At 36.7% G+C, this 14,181-nt stretch overlaps 1 protein-coding gene across 8 annotated transcripts in view; it reads left to right on the plus strand.

The window, feature by feature from the left end:
* COG6 (component of oligomeric golgi complex 6) overlaps positions 1-14,181 on the plus strand; it is a 130,290-nt gene that overhangs the window by 69,022 nt on the left and 47,087 nt on the right. For 2 of the 8 annotated variants that reach the window (XM_007097732.3, XM_042960762.1), the window contains exon 19: positions 11,014-12,041. The exons of 5 other annotated variants lie outside the window; for them this stretch is intronic. In XM_007097732.3, coding sequence (XP_007097794.2) covers positions 11,014-11,161 — 148 coding nt within the window. In that variant the 3' untranslated portion in view covers positions 11,162-12,041. Of the gene's footprint in view, positions 1-247; positions 1,027-11,013; positions 12,042-14,181 lie in introns of those variants that run through there. One more of the 8 variants, XM_042960306.1, reaches the window with a different exon arrangement.

Here is a 14,181-nt window from a genome sequence, read left to right on the forward strand (position 1 = left end):
CGTGGGGCAGAGACGGCACACTCGTTTCCTGTTGTCCTGGAGGGCACGTCCGCAGCAGTGAATAGAGCAAAGAGGCGGCTTCTGACTCAACACGCAGGAAAATTTGAATTAGACTGGCCAACTAGAATTGACTGGCAAGGGGATGGATCAGTTTTTCTCAGACATAAAGTTGGGAAATTTGATCATTTTAGGTGTAGTTAATGATTTTAATTTTTTTTTTTACTTTTATATTTTATCATCCTAAAAGATCTCATACTGTCTACTTACCTGGAACTCTAAAGACCCGAGAGATTATAAAAGAAAATCCATTATGCCGTGTCTCAGATTTGTGTGTGTTTCTTAAATTATTTTTCTTAACCGAATACCTGTAGTTCTTTAGATTTAACCATGTTTCAATCTTAGTATTTGAATGTTGCGCCGTTTGGGACGTCACTAAATATAAAACGTACCGTTATTCTTTTCATAATATGCTGAATGGCGGGAAGTTTTAATGTGTTTTATAAAGGATGGCAGGTAGAGCAGATGCCATAAAGGAGAAATTGGAACAGATTTGGCTACATGACACTTTGAAGTTTTTGTCTCGTTTTTGTTTTTACAGAAAACAATAATATAAACCAACTTAAAATAAAAACCGTAATGTGGAGCAGTATTTTCAATTTGTGTAACAAAGTATCCTTAATATAGTATCCTTAATAGCCAACAAAATACCACAAATCAGGACAAAACAGTAGAAAAATAGGCACTGTGTGTTTGGACAGTTCACAGAAGAAATGCAAATGGCAAATAAATAGAACATAATAATTATCAAAAAATGCAAATTAAAACAGCAGTGAGAATATCTGTCCATCAGATTCCTGACAATAAGGCATTTGTTATATGCTAATTGAAAGGGTCTGGGAAAATGGGTATTTTCATATGCTGCTGGTGAGAGTATAAATTAGTACAATCTTTTTAGAGGGCAATTTGACAACTTCCATCAAAACTTTAAAAGTTTATGTCCCTAGACTCAGGGATACCTCCTAACAGACTCCCCCCCCCCCCCCCCCCATTCCTAAGCTTTAATAGGAGTTAGAAGTAAAGTTACAGAGGGGCGTCTGGGTGGCTCAGTTCGTTAAGTGTCCAGCTTCAGGTCAGGTCATGATCTCACCGTTCGTGAGTTCAAGCCCTGCGTTGGGCTTGGTGCTGACAGCTCAGAGCCTGGAGGCTACTTCAGATTCCGCGTCTCCCTCCCTCTCTGCCCTCCCCCACTCCCTCTCTCTCTCTCTCTCTCTCACTGTCTGTCTGTCTCTCTCGAATAAATTTAACCAGGAAACAAAGTTGTATAGAAAGTGGAGAAAAGAGAACGAAAATAATTTTAAGGAATTCTTCCTTCTTTTCTTCCTTGGGATGAATTAGAGATGTTCTTTTTTCAGTGTCAAACTCCAATTTCACCTTTCAGTGATACAAATATTAGACATTGGAATACAGAAGCTACAGTTAAACATATATATATATATACGTGTATATATATATATATATACATATACACATATATATATATACACATATGTAAAATATTCTCACTGTCTTTTCTTGATGATTCAGAATTATTTATGAATGTTATTATATCAGATGTGATTTGAGAACTCTTATTCAGGAATCTTCCTTGATTTTACATACTAAAAAAATAATGTAATAATGTAAAAAATAATGCCTTTATAGGAAATATTTCCTCTTTACTTAAAGAGGTATACAGAATAATTTTTTTCTTCTTTACCTCCTTTTAAGCCACCTGTATTAACTATCAGGAATACCTGTTCTCAATAAAAATAAAGTAAGTTTGGGGGAAAATAGTTCCACCAGGAAAAGAACAGCTACTGGAAACCTGTAAGCTGAAAAAGAACTGGAGCTTGCACAATGCTTTAGAGACTCGAGAAGGCCCAAGCCTTCAAAGAAAGGTTAATCTAGTCCTACATAAAGCCTACCTTATACTCAAAAAGGCTTAAAAACAAAGTATAAAGTATCATGCTGATTTTTAACTAAACCAACTGCCTTCCTGAACAAAGCTTAGCACTCCTAAGGATGACAATAAATACAGACAGTCAACCGTGTAGCATTTGTAATGCAATATTACTTAGAAGAAGTAGTGGGAAAATAGGAACCAAAACTAGGAAAAAATCTGTCAATAGAAACAGACAAATGACAATTTATAAAACTAGCAGGTAAGTTCCTTATAAGCAGCTAGTTACAGTGTGTTCAAGGACTTAAAGGAAAACATTATTACACTGAGAGAAGAAATAGGGAATTTTAGAGTTGAGAATTCTAGACCTGAAAAGTGTAATCTCTAAAGTGAAAAATTGACTGACTGGGTTTAACTCTCAGTTGGACACCCCAGAGAGAAAGATCAGTCAACTTGAAAAGAGTACAGTAGAAACCATCCAAACTGACGCACTGATAGAAAACATTAAAAGGCTAGAAAAAGATGTAGAGAGCCTTAGTGAATTGTGGCACAATATTAAGCAAACTAAAGTAGGTATAATAACTGGAGTGTCATAATGAGAATGAGTCAGAAAAAATTTGAAGAAATGAAACAAGTTTTTCCAAATGTGATGGAAAACATGAACCCACAACCCAAGAAGCTAAATAACTCAGCAGAGAAAACCATACCAGCGTATACCATAATCTTATCATTGAAAACCAGGGATAAAGAGAAAAATCTTGAAAGCAGCCAGAGGGAAAAAGACATATTGTTTATAGGATTCGAATGATGGTGAAGTATACTACTGACTTCTTGTTAGAAACAGTGCAAACCAGAAGGCAATAGAATATCATCTTTAAATGTCTACTTTGTGTGTTCATCACATGTATCTTTCAAACTCAACGCACAAAAAATACATTTTGTGATAAACAAAAGTAGAGAGGACTTATTACTAGTATACTGCACTGTAGGGAATGATAAAGGAAGTCTGTCAGGCTCAAGGAAAAGAATACCAGAAGAAAACTCAGATCAACACAGGAATAATGAGTACAGAAAATGCTAAATATAAAAAGTAGTGGACCGTTTAAAACAAAAATACTAACAGTGAATTGTGGAATTGTTAACACATAGAAATGAAATTTATAAGAAATGCACAAAAGATGGAGTGGGAAGGAAGTAGAAATACATATTTATGATGTTACCAGGTTATTATATAATATAATAATATTTTTTGAAGGTAGATTGTGAACCTTGCAGCCAGCTCTCAAATGAACAAAATTATCTAACATTCCAATAGTCAAGATAAAATAGAATGCTAGAAAAGCAATTATATCAAAACAAGGCAGAAAAAGAAGGGAAAAGAATAGAAGGGGAAAATCTAAAAAAAAAAAAAAAATAGCAGGATGATAGACTTAAATTCAGCCTTATAAATAATTATATTAAATGTAAAAGAACTGCATACTTCAGTTAAAAGGCAGATTCGATTCTTAGATGAAAAAGCATGGCCCACTGTCTGCTGTCTATAAGAAATACACTTAACAGTAAGGATACAGATAGTTTAAAAGTAAAATCATAACAAAGCGAAAGTAGTTGTATTAGTATCGGAAAAATTAGACTGCAAGACAGATACCAAAGATAAGGAGGTACGTTTTACAATAATAATAGAATCAATTCATGAAGAAGATATAATTGTCAATATGTGCATCTAATAGCAGAGCTTCAAAAAATAAGCAGTATAAGTTCATAGAATTGAGGAAGAATAGATACACTGACAATTGTAGGTAGGTATTTCAATACCCCTCTCAGTAATTGTTAGAAAAAGTAACCAAAAATCTGACATGGTGTAAAGGAACTGAACAATGCCAGCAATCAAACCTACTACATATAGAATACCACACACATTTATAGAAGGTAACATTCTTTTCAAGTGCATATAAAACATTCACCAAGCTAATGTAAGAATGAGCAAAAAAGAAATGGGTATAATCCACTAGTGAATATTTTTATCTATGAACATGGTATGCCTGTTTATTCAGATATTTAGAATTTTCAATAAAGTTTTATAATTTCCTCATATAGTCTTCTGTCTATATTATCGGGTTTCTTCCTAGGAAATAATTCTGTGACTATTACGATAAGATTTTTTTATTTTCTATTACCTGTTCTAATTAGATATTGCTGGTGTATATCAAATGTACTAAATTTCATATGATCATTTTGAATCTGGCCAACTAACTAAACTATTTTAGTTCTATTAACTTATCAGTTGTTTAGTTTTTGGTGAAGACAGCTAAGGATAATGAGTTTTATTAATTTTTTTTCAGTATTTATGACTAAAATCATTGTATCGGTTAAGAACTCCAAGGTAAATAGTAGATGTAATAGTGAGTGTGCATATTTTACTTTGGACTTTAATGAAAATGTTTCGGATGTTGCATCATGAAGTGTGAGTTTTGCTGTGGATTTTCAGCGTTCCAACAGTCACATGGTATTCTTTTCCAACTGGTTATGTGATACAGTTAATCTAATAAATTCAGTATAACTTCAGTCATAATTCTCAAAGAACCACTTTATTAAATGTTTACCTAGAAAAAAGTATGTGAGAGGAGACTCTAGTTACTTCTGAACATCTTCACAGTTCACCAGTCTGGTCCAAGGTAGTGTCACTGGTGCCTGTATTACCACGTTAGCTTCTGAACTATTCTGTTTTCACCCTTGCCCCACCCCAACTCCTACAGTGTAATCGATCTGAACACCTCAACCAGATTGATTCTTTAACTTCACTTAATCCTCCTGTGAATTAGGATTTCCTCTTTCCAGTGGAGACATCGCTTAGAAAGTTTAAATAATTGAACCAAGGGCAAACAGAAGCAAGCAGAGCCAAGATTTGAATCCACTATTTCTGATTCCAATGCCTATTCTCTTTAACACTAGCCTGTACTGTATTTTTATTAGTCCTTTCTATGTTGAGATTATATTGTTATTTTTTAAGTGTATTTATTTTTGACAGAGACAGAGTGCGAGCATGAGCTGGGGAGGGGCAGGGAGAGAGAGGGAGACACAGAATCCAAAGCAGGCTCTAGGCTCCAAGCTGTCAGCACAGAGCCCGATGTGGGGCTCGAACCCACGAACTGTGAGATCGTGACCCGGGCTGAAGTCAGACGCTTAACCAACTGAGCCACACAGGGGCCCTGAGATTATATGATTATTTTTAAAGGAAGCTCAAAAATATTTGCATATGTGATAGGTTAACACTTACATGAGATATGTGGGTTTGGTGTTATGTAAAATGTACTTTAATTTTACAGTCAGTGACAGAAAGCTGACCTGGGATAAAAATCAACTTGATCCATTGTGACATCATTGGTTTTGGTATTATGATAAAAGAGAAATCAAAATTCTTTCATCTATGATTCCTAAATACATTATCATCTTTTCTTTTTCGTTTTCCAAGACTTAAGCTGTTAATACCTTCTCTCCTGTGATGCATTTGATTGCAGTCTTAACTGTGGTTCTGTAATAAAGCTCAATTTTAGTGATCACAGAGCCTGACTGTTGAAATAGCTATTTTTAGAAATGCTGGGTTTATGGTAATGATGAAAGTTGTGTCATGTTGTTATGGCAACCAAAAATCCTGAAGTACTGATTAATGACAAGCTCACTGATTCTGGAAGTATGCAGTTCATTTCTTATCACGGCTAAAGGCTTTAAATAATTATTTTAAATGTTTTGTGAATCTGTTTTAAAATGGGTGGCATCTCCATTTAATTATACATTAGTCTTTATTAGTACTTCTGACATTTATAATAAATTGTTTGGCATTGTAACATTTATAACTGGACACATTGAATTTCTTAGTGCATGGTATTCTGATGCCTAAGAAAAATACTGCTTTTCCCTCCAGTTTTACAATATCCTCATCGCCTTCCATTTTTTTTCCCAGTAGTTAACTGCATGGTTATTATCTTTGATGTACACACTGGTATAGCAAACTACTTTCTAAATGTAAGAAAGATTTTTCAAAACTCGGAAATAGGGCAGGTCAGGTCTGGGAGAGCAACGTGTCCTTTCAGGGTCACACTGAAGCATTGTTACCGGGCCCTTCGAGAATTACTTAATTATTTAGGGGCATGTATCATAGTTTGATGCTCGGCTTACTGTTGATGATTCAAGGCCCCGTGCTACTTCGTGTCCTATGTCTTTTTTTGCTCTGGGAGACACGAAGCCATGTTTTATTCTAACCTTCCTTTTCAAATGCCTATAACGACCAGCTCCTCAGAATGTTCTGTGAACCAGCTTTACCATCTTAGTAGTTCCTCATTAAGGAGTCATCAAGTCATTGGCATTCCTTCATTGTTTATCTGTGTGAGTCATGTTTTTAATTATTTGAAAGTTATAATTGCACTGCGAGGATTATTAAACTGTCCACAGGCCAATAGGGCACCACCTGATAAGTGACCACCTGTGAGATTTTCACGGTGGCAAAGAGACCAAGGCAGTTCACGGTCTAACTTTATAGATGGTCATAGCCTGCACCCAAATATTTCTTTTTTCCCCTTTCAACTGGCCCTTTTGCATGTGTGAAAAGCAGGACTCGTCTTCAGATTTTTAACCTGTAGAAATAATTCTAAAGGTACCCTCCATTCACCACCTATGGTCTTGGCTGTGACTGATCAGAATTCAGCGTGGCGGGCGACCCGAGGTGAATGCCCGTGCTCGCGCCAGTGCTCAGCATACGCTACTGAAAACACGTACTGCTTTTCTCCCTTTTGTACGTGAGGTGATCAACAGATGAGCACGTTCCGAGTTTTCAGAAGCGTATGACTGAGATGATTTGTCAGTGATTTTGTATTTAGTTAGAGAATACCTGAAACTTCCATTTTAAACATTGTCAGTATAATGATTCATCATTATTTGAGACTCTGTATTTTATAAATGATATCAGTGAGTAATTTGGACCAAGACACCAGGCAGGCAAACAGATAGATATATACACAGATATACATATATACTTTTTAAGATAAAAGATACATAAGAATTGCATAGTAATTAGCACTATAAATAAAGAGGAGGGGATAGTAAAATGGCAAGAAAGTCAACCCATGTTAGCACCTCAGATACCTCCCATTTTGTGTACAGGTAACTGATATGCTTATTATACATCAGTATTTAAGAAACCCAATTCCCCAAAATAACGTGGGGGGAGGAATGTATGTATGTATGCATATGTACGTATGTGTATAAATTAGATAGGCACATAGAGTTTTTTATTTTTTATTATTTTTTTATACATATTTATTGAGAGAGAGAGAGAACAAACACGAGTGGGGAAGGGGCAAAGAGAGAGGAGAGAATCCAAAGCAGGCTCCACACTCAGTGCAGAGCCCGATGCGGGGCTCGATTTCACAAGCGTGAAATCATGACCTGAGCCAAAACGAAGAGCCAGACACTCAACCAGCTAGGCCACCCAGGCACCCGAGTTTTTATTTTGTCACCAGCAGATCATTAAAATGCTCTTAATCCTCAATGGAATAATTTAAAAACTGAAAGTATCTTGTAAGTATCAAGTTCAATATTTTGCCTTACAGTGGTGAAATTAGTCCTAGAAAGGCTAAATTTCTTGTTCAAAGCAACAGTAATAAGTGGCAGAGCTTCGACTAGATTCAAGGTCTTCTGACAATAATGTCCGTCACTGTACTGTTTTCTCTCTACTGTGTATGATTCACTGGAAACAAAGCATTGAGTGTGAGTGTATGACTCTATACCCGGCTTTGGTAGTGATAGTGAACTCTTAAATTTGTCCAGGAATGGGGAGTCGTTATCAATCACAGTTCCCCGCTCTTTACAGTTTGGATTTGACTCAGATTCACTGTGGAGAATATCTTTCCATTGCATTTCTCTCCTATTGGCTAACAGTTCTTTCCCCTTCCCTTTATTCACCCCACCACTGCATGAAAGATTTCCTTTCTCCATGAGCTTTGGTATGTCTTGTCTCGTTTAGCACAGCCGTATTCATTTTTTTAATCCCTTCCCTATCTTGGTAGCTTCCTAAACTGAGGAGCGGAATGAGAAACTGTATTATACTATCAAACACCAACATTGAAAATAAATGATAAACTCTTACTTGGTCTTATTGTCTTGATTTTATTTATTTGTGTCTTAGCAGTATTGCTTTATTTCTGGTTTTCTCCATTGCAGATTTGTAATGATTTTTCTGCTGCATTGTGAGTTGTAGACATTTGTAAGCTAGTTTAGCTTATAAATAGAAGCATGCCCTGGGTTACAACTAAACTTCAATAAATTTAAATTTTTTCATCATTTGGATTTGAGATTAAAATTTAAAATGTATTACTTTATATTTTTCAACAACTCATTCTACATTTACCAGTTACTCTGGATTTTAAAAAATTATATTTAATATTCATTGTGCTGTATTCTGATTTTAAATTTCTTACGAGAGGGAATAGCCTTGTTTCTTTGTATTCTTTATGTGGTACAAATAACACACTATGTACAGACTGAGTATAGATTTTAGAGTATGAGGTATAAGTAATGGAGACTGAGCATAGATTTTAGAATATGAGGTGTACGTAATGGATGCTTTGTACACCCCCCAAAAATCTGTCTTGCTGCTTTGAGTAAAGAACAAAAAACACTATATCAGAAATCTATTTTTGACATGTTGCAAAATGGGCATCAAATGTGTATCATATTTAACAAATTTTTTAAATGCCAGTTGATAGGTACGTCTGGGTGGCTCAGTCAGTTAAGCGTCTGACTTCACTCAGGTCATGATCTCACAGTTAGTGAGTTCGAGCCTTGCGTCGGGCCCTGTGCTGACAGCTCGGAGCCTGGAGCCTGCTTTGGATTCTGTGTCTCCCTCTCTCTCTGCCCCTCCCCAACTCGTGCTCTGTGTCTCTCTCTCAAAAATAAATAAATGTTAAAAAAAAAATAAAATAAAATGCCAGGTTATAGTATTTTTAATCTATTTCATTTATGGAAAATAGTTTTGCATCATATCTATGCAATTGTTGTTAAGTTCAGTTAATTATAGGAATGATCACTAAGAGATCAAAAATATCTGGAAGGCTCATCTGGTCAAGTAGATTTCCAAACCAGTTTTTACCATCCTCCCTTCCAATGAAAAGGTAGCATAGCCAGAAGCATTACTCCACTCTGCTCAGAGAATTTACTCAGCGTAACTTTCTTCTACCCACTCTTCTTATGTAAGCTTTAGCAATTTTAGGGAAATGACAAGTTGTTTCACCCCACCAAGAGTCTGAGACCCCATCGGAACAGGGCGCTGATGATCCAGACCTCGGGATTAGAGTTGTGCTCCGGAAGGTATTCTAAAGGGTTTTAAATGGCTGAGTGAGGGATTTTGACTTCTCTGGCACCAAAAGAAGCCATTGACGCTCCTTGAAGGAAGGCCCTGGGTGGGGGAGGGACAGGATAGAAGGTACGCTTGGGAAAGATTAATCTAGCAGTAGTGCTTACCGTAGATTGAATGTGGAAGAGACTCAAGAAGGGAAGACCAGATAGGAGGTTTTTCTGTACTCCGTACAAGAGTTCGTTAGGGTCTGAATGGAGGTGACGAAACGTGGCCGTGCCGCTGACAGAAAGAAGAAACAACTAGAAAAGGAGGTTTGGGAGTAAAGCTTGAAAGGCATCTTTAAATTGAGTCGTGAAAATCAGAAAAAAAATCCTGTTTTTATCACTAGATACAGTGATACAGGAATAGAAGTAGCTTAGGCTGGTATGAAGTAAATGTCGTGAAAACGCAGAGAGAGCTGATGCAGATTTAATGAACCCAGTGCTGTTTTTTTCTGGCCAGATTTTTAAAAAATTTGCTTCAGTTCATTTACAACCTTTTATTCTCTGAGGCACCTGGGTGGCTCAGTGAGTTGAGTGTCTAACTTCGGCTCGGGTCATGGACTTGCGGTTGGTGAGTTCAAGCCCTGTGTCGGGCTCTGTGCTGACAGCTCGGAGCCTGGAGCCTGCTTCGGATTCCATGTCTCCCTCTCTCTCTGCCCTTCCCCTGCTTGCACTCTGTCTCTCTCTCTCTCTCTCTCTCTCTCAAAAATAGTAAACATTAAAAAAATAAAAAAATGCTTTCTAATCACTTGGAGTTAGTATATATTTACTGAAAGAGATTTTTTAAAAAAATTTATTTGGACATTTAAAGATCTATACGTTATTTTTATTAAAACACATGTAAATAAAAGGGGTGTCTGGGTGGTTCAGTCAGTTAAGCATCCGACTTTGGCTCAGGCCATGATCTCACAGTCCGTGAGTTCGAGCCCCGTGTCGGGCCATGTGCTGACAGCTCAGAGCCTGGAGCCTGCTTCTGATTCTGTGTCTCCCTCTCTCTCTGTTCCTCCCATGCTTGCACTCTGTCTCTCTCAAAACAAATAAGGATTAAAACAAATTTTTTTAAAGGTTTTATTCTTTTATATGCTTATGTAGAGATGATCTTTGTGGAAAATGCTGTTACCTATTGTAGGCAAGTGTCACATTATTTTAGCCGGCAATATAAGTGAAATCTAAAATGTGGTTACTAGTGTAGGAGCTAAACAGTATATTTGTAACAGTATAGATAACAGTATATATGTGTGTGTGTGTGTGTGTGTGTGTGTGTGTGTGTGTGTGTGTGTGTGAAAGAACAGTATATTGTAAGTTATTCTGAGGTTTGAAGTATTGGCAAGTATGAATAATTATAAGCCTCTTTCTTCAAGGTTAATGTGTTATCAGTCACGTTTGCAAAATCAGCACATTGATGATAGGTCACAGTTTCCATTTCTTGTTTAGTAATCATAAAGATACAGCTGTGAACATAGTCCCTGCCCGTCTGCAACAATGAATAAATAACGAATATAAAATAGTGTGTTTTATTCCCAAACCAAAGTAAGTAACTTGTGTGGTTGTACAATAATTTCTTTGTAGTATGTATGTGATAATTATGAAAGTGAAATGCATTGGTTCAAATATGAAGCTTCTTACTATCCTTAGTATTTTACTTTCCGGTGTGTGTTCACATATTGTTTGCTTATCACTAGAGAGCAGATCATAAAACAATCTACAGAATTAGTCTGCAGAGCCTATGGGGAAGTGTATGCCGCTGTGATGAATCCAGTCAACGAATACAAAGATCCGGAGAGCATTCTACACCGATCGCCACAGCAAGTGCAGACACTTCTCTCCTGATCCTCTTATTTGAATGTGTCAGCGAAATATCGCCTCCCCCTAAAACTCGGAAGGTGTTCTTGTTCTTCAGTTGGTGCTCTTTGCTCTGAAATTTGACGGTTATGATTCTCTTTGTATCATTTCATTGTAGGTCTCGATAATTTCTTTGGTCACAATAACAGGAAGTAATTTCATGCTGACCTGGGTTGTGTTGCTCTGTATCTGCCCCTTACGTAGAGATGCTCTGTTCTCTGCAAGCCACCTCCCCGGTTCGGCAGTTTTCGGGAATATAAATGTATGGAAAAAAGAACTTTGAGAGGTTTGAGGGAGTTTTCTTTACGACATCAGTTCCAAATTAATCATACATAAGAAACTTGTTGAAACTGAAGAATTAGTTATGAAGATGTGACATAACGTCTCTTTACCTAAATTTGGTTTCTTATTAGTTACTAATGTGAGTGGATATATTTAAACTGAGGAGCAGAAATATACACGTAGCAAAAAGTGGGAAAAGAGAGAGAAGTAATTTAAACAGGGTGGATTTCTCTTTGTGTGCGCCCTGGACTGAGCTCACGGTGAATCTATAAAAAGAGGTCAGTCCCTAAATTACAAACAAGAAAACTGAAGCATAAGGAAAAAATGGACAAAGTTAAAATATTTTGCAAAGTAGTAAGATAAAACTAATATTTATATGATATGCAATGTATAATGTGTTAGTATTTATAGAACATGGCCTGTTCACCTGTCTGAAATTTATAATTGTTTATATTAATATGATTATTTTGGAGGCAGAGCAATTACTTACCTCTTTTGGTATGAATCTGAGCTTTCACAGTCTTTTTCCTTCAATGAGTATGTGTGATATAGAAAAGATAAAAAAATAAAGTATGATATAAATCAAGAGCTTAAATTTTATATAATTTATTTCCACTGTGAAGAAAAGATTGCTACCTTGCCATCAGTGAATTCCTTTGTTTTCTGGGAAAAAGGTGTATTTGTCTTTTTACATGGTTTTCTCAACATATTAAAACTATTTCTAGGACAGTGATAATTGCAGTATTTTTATATATCTCATCATTGTGTTTCCAGAAAACGGACAAATAGAAAGGGAGGTACAGGGTAGGGCGAAGTTGAGATAAGCAGTGGAAGATGGGTGAGCAAAATGTACTATCAATATAACCTTGAGCACGAAGTTAAAACAAAAGACTGTACGTGCTAATCCATGAACATAACGCTTGTATTTGCCATAGACTTCATAGTTTGCAATTTAAACTGTTTTGATGTGGCTTAAGTATAACCTTAGTCAATACGTGTCGGCCTTTTCTTCAGAGAAAAGTATTTGCCTGGCAAAAACCTTCTCTTATTGAAGGTTTCTCTTCGGTTTCTTTCTCTGCACCTGAACTTGAACAAGTGAACGTTACCTGAGAAAAATCACATAAATGGACTGATTGACTTTTTAAATTCACGTTCACAGTCTTCAAATGGCACTCAGTATTGCCTTGTAGTTCTACCTCCCGTCTCTTGGCTAAACTCATCTCTCTGCTTTTCAAGATGACTTTCCACCCCACTCTTAGGTAAAGACCTTCGTAGTTCATAGAGAAAATAGAAGCTGTTAGATTAAGCTCCCCTATTTTCCTACCTTCGAATCTGGCACTCGCCTTCTCTGTCTTTCCTTCTTCGGCCTTGGAGACACTGCCCCTCATCCTGTCATAGGCTCTTCCCTTCCTTCGCACTCTGGATTCTTTCTTTTCACCTTTTCAGAGACTTTTGTCTCTGAGTTATCCCTTCATTTTGCTCCCGCAGCTCCGTGGCCTGTCCCGAGGATTATCCTCAGTAGCATATACGGTGCTCTAGTGCTGATAATATTTTTAAAACAAACAAACAACTCTGCACCTTGCAGATCCCAACACCGTCATCTCTCAGCTTCTTTTTGTGGTTGTTGACACCTGCTGTCTTCTACTTCCCCTGCCATTGTGTCTTTAAAGCATCCCAGTGAGGCTTCAGCCTCTCACCGCACAGCACAACTAAACCTCATGAGATCCTCCTACTGTTATATAGTGTCAAATCCAATGGATTCTTCACTATCCTTATTTGAAATACTGTTGTTGTTGTTGTTGTTGTTGTTTTCCAGGCTTTTGTGGTTCCACTTTCTACTAGTTTTCCTTCCATTTCTCAGGCCAAACCCTTTTTTGACTTCTTTTGCCTCTATACAACTTTTAAAAGTTGACATACTTTAGGGCTTGATCCTGGAATGTCTTTTTTCCTCCCCTTAGGAGTTATTACCTCAGCATAGCCTAGCCTTTCCTGACTGCTGTTAGCTCAGGTGTCCTTAGATATATCCATATAATGGAATATTCTACAGTATTGAAAAATGAATGATTTTCAAATAATATTTAAGAAAAAACTATAGGAGAGTATGAGTCCATTTATAGAATTTTTTTTGTAAAAGGTAAAACAAAATTGTACGTTAATGTACACCAGTCGTATATCATGGGTGCACATGTGATAGAGCTGTGAGGAGAATATAGGAAATGATTAGCATGGAATTCAAGACGATCTCTGAGGAGGGAGGCACCAGATCTGTCAAAGTTATTAATGCTCTCTTACACTGGGTATTTGGTACCTGAGTGTTCATTTAAATCTCTAAAATTTACGTATACGTTACCTTAATTTTTCTTTCTTTTTTTTTTTTTTTTTTTTAAAGAGAAAGAGTGCATGCAAGCAGGGGTAGGGGCAGAGGGAGAGAATGAGAGACTCTTAAGCAGACTCCATACTCAGTGTGGAGCCTGGTGCAGGGCTCGATCCCATGACCCTGGGATCATGACCTGAGTCCAAATCAAGAGTCAGACGCTCAACCAACTGAGCCACCCAGGCGCCCCACATGAGCTCTTATCTGTATATTTTACAATTTAAAAATATTTCTAAAAATTTGCTGAGCTCATGATCTGGGGTAAAAGTTAGAATTCAATATATGTTAACTATTTTGTTTTGTTTTGTTTTTTACTTATTCTTGTTATTAAACAAGTTTATTAATTAGCTAC

This window comes from Panthera tigris, chromosome A1 (assembly GCF_018350195.1).
Source record: "Panthera tigris isolate Pti1 chromosome A1, P.tigris_Pti1_mat1.1, whole genome shotgun sequence".
Lineage (NCBI taxonomy): Eukaryota > Metazoa > Chordata > Mammalia > Carnivora > Felidae > Panthera > Panthera tigris.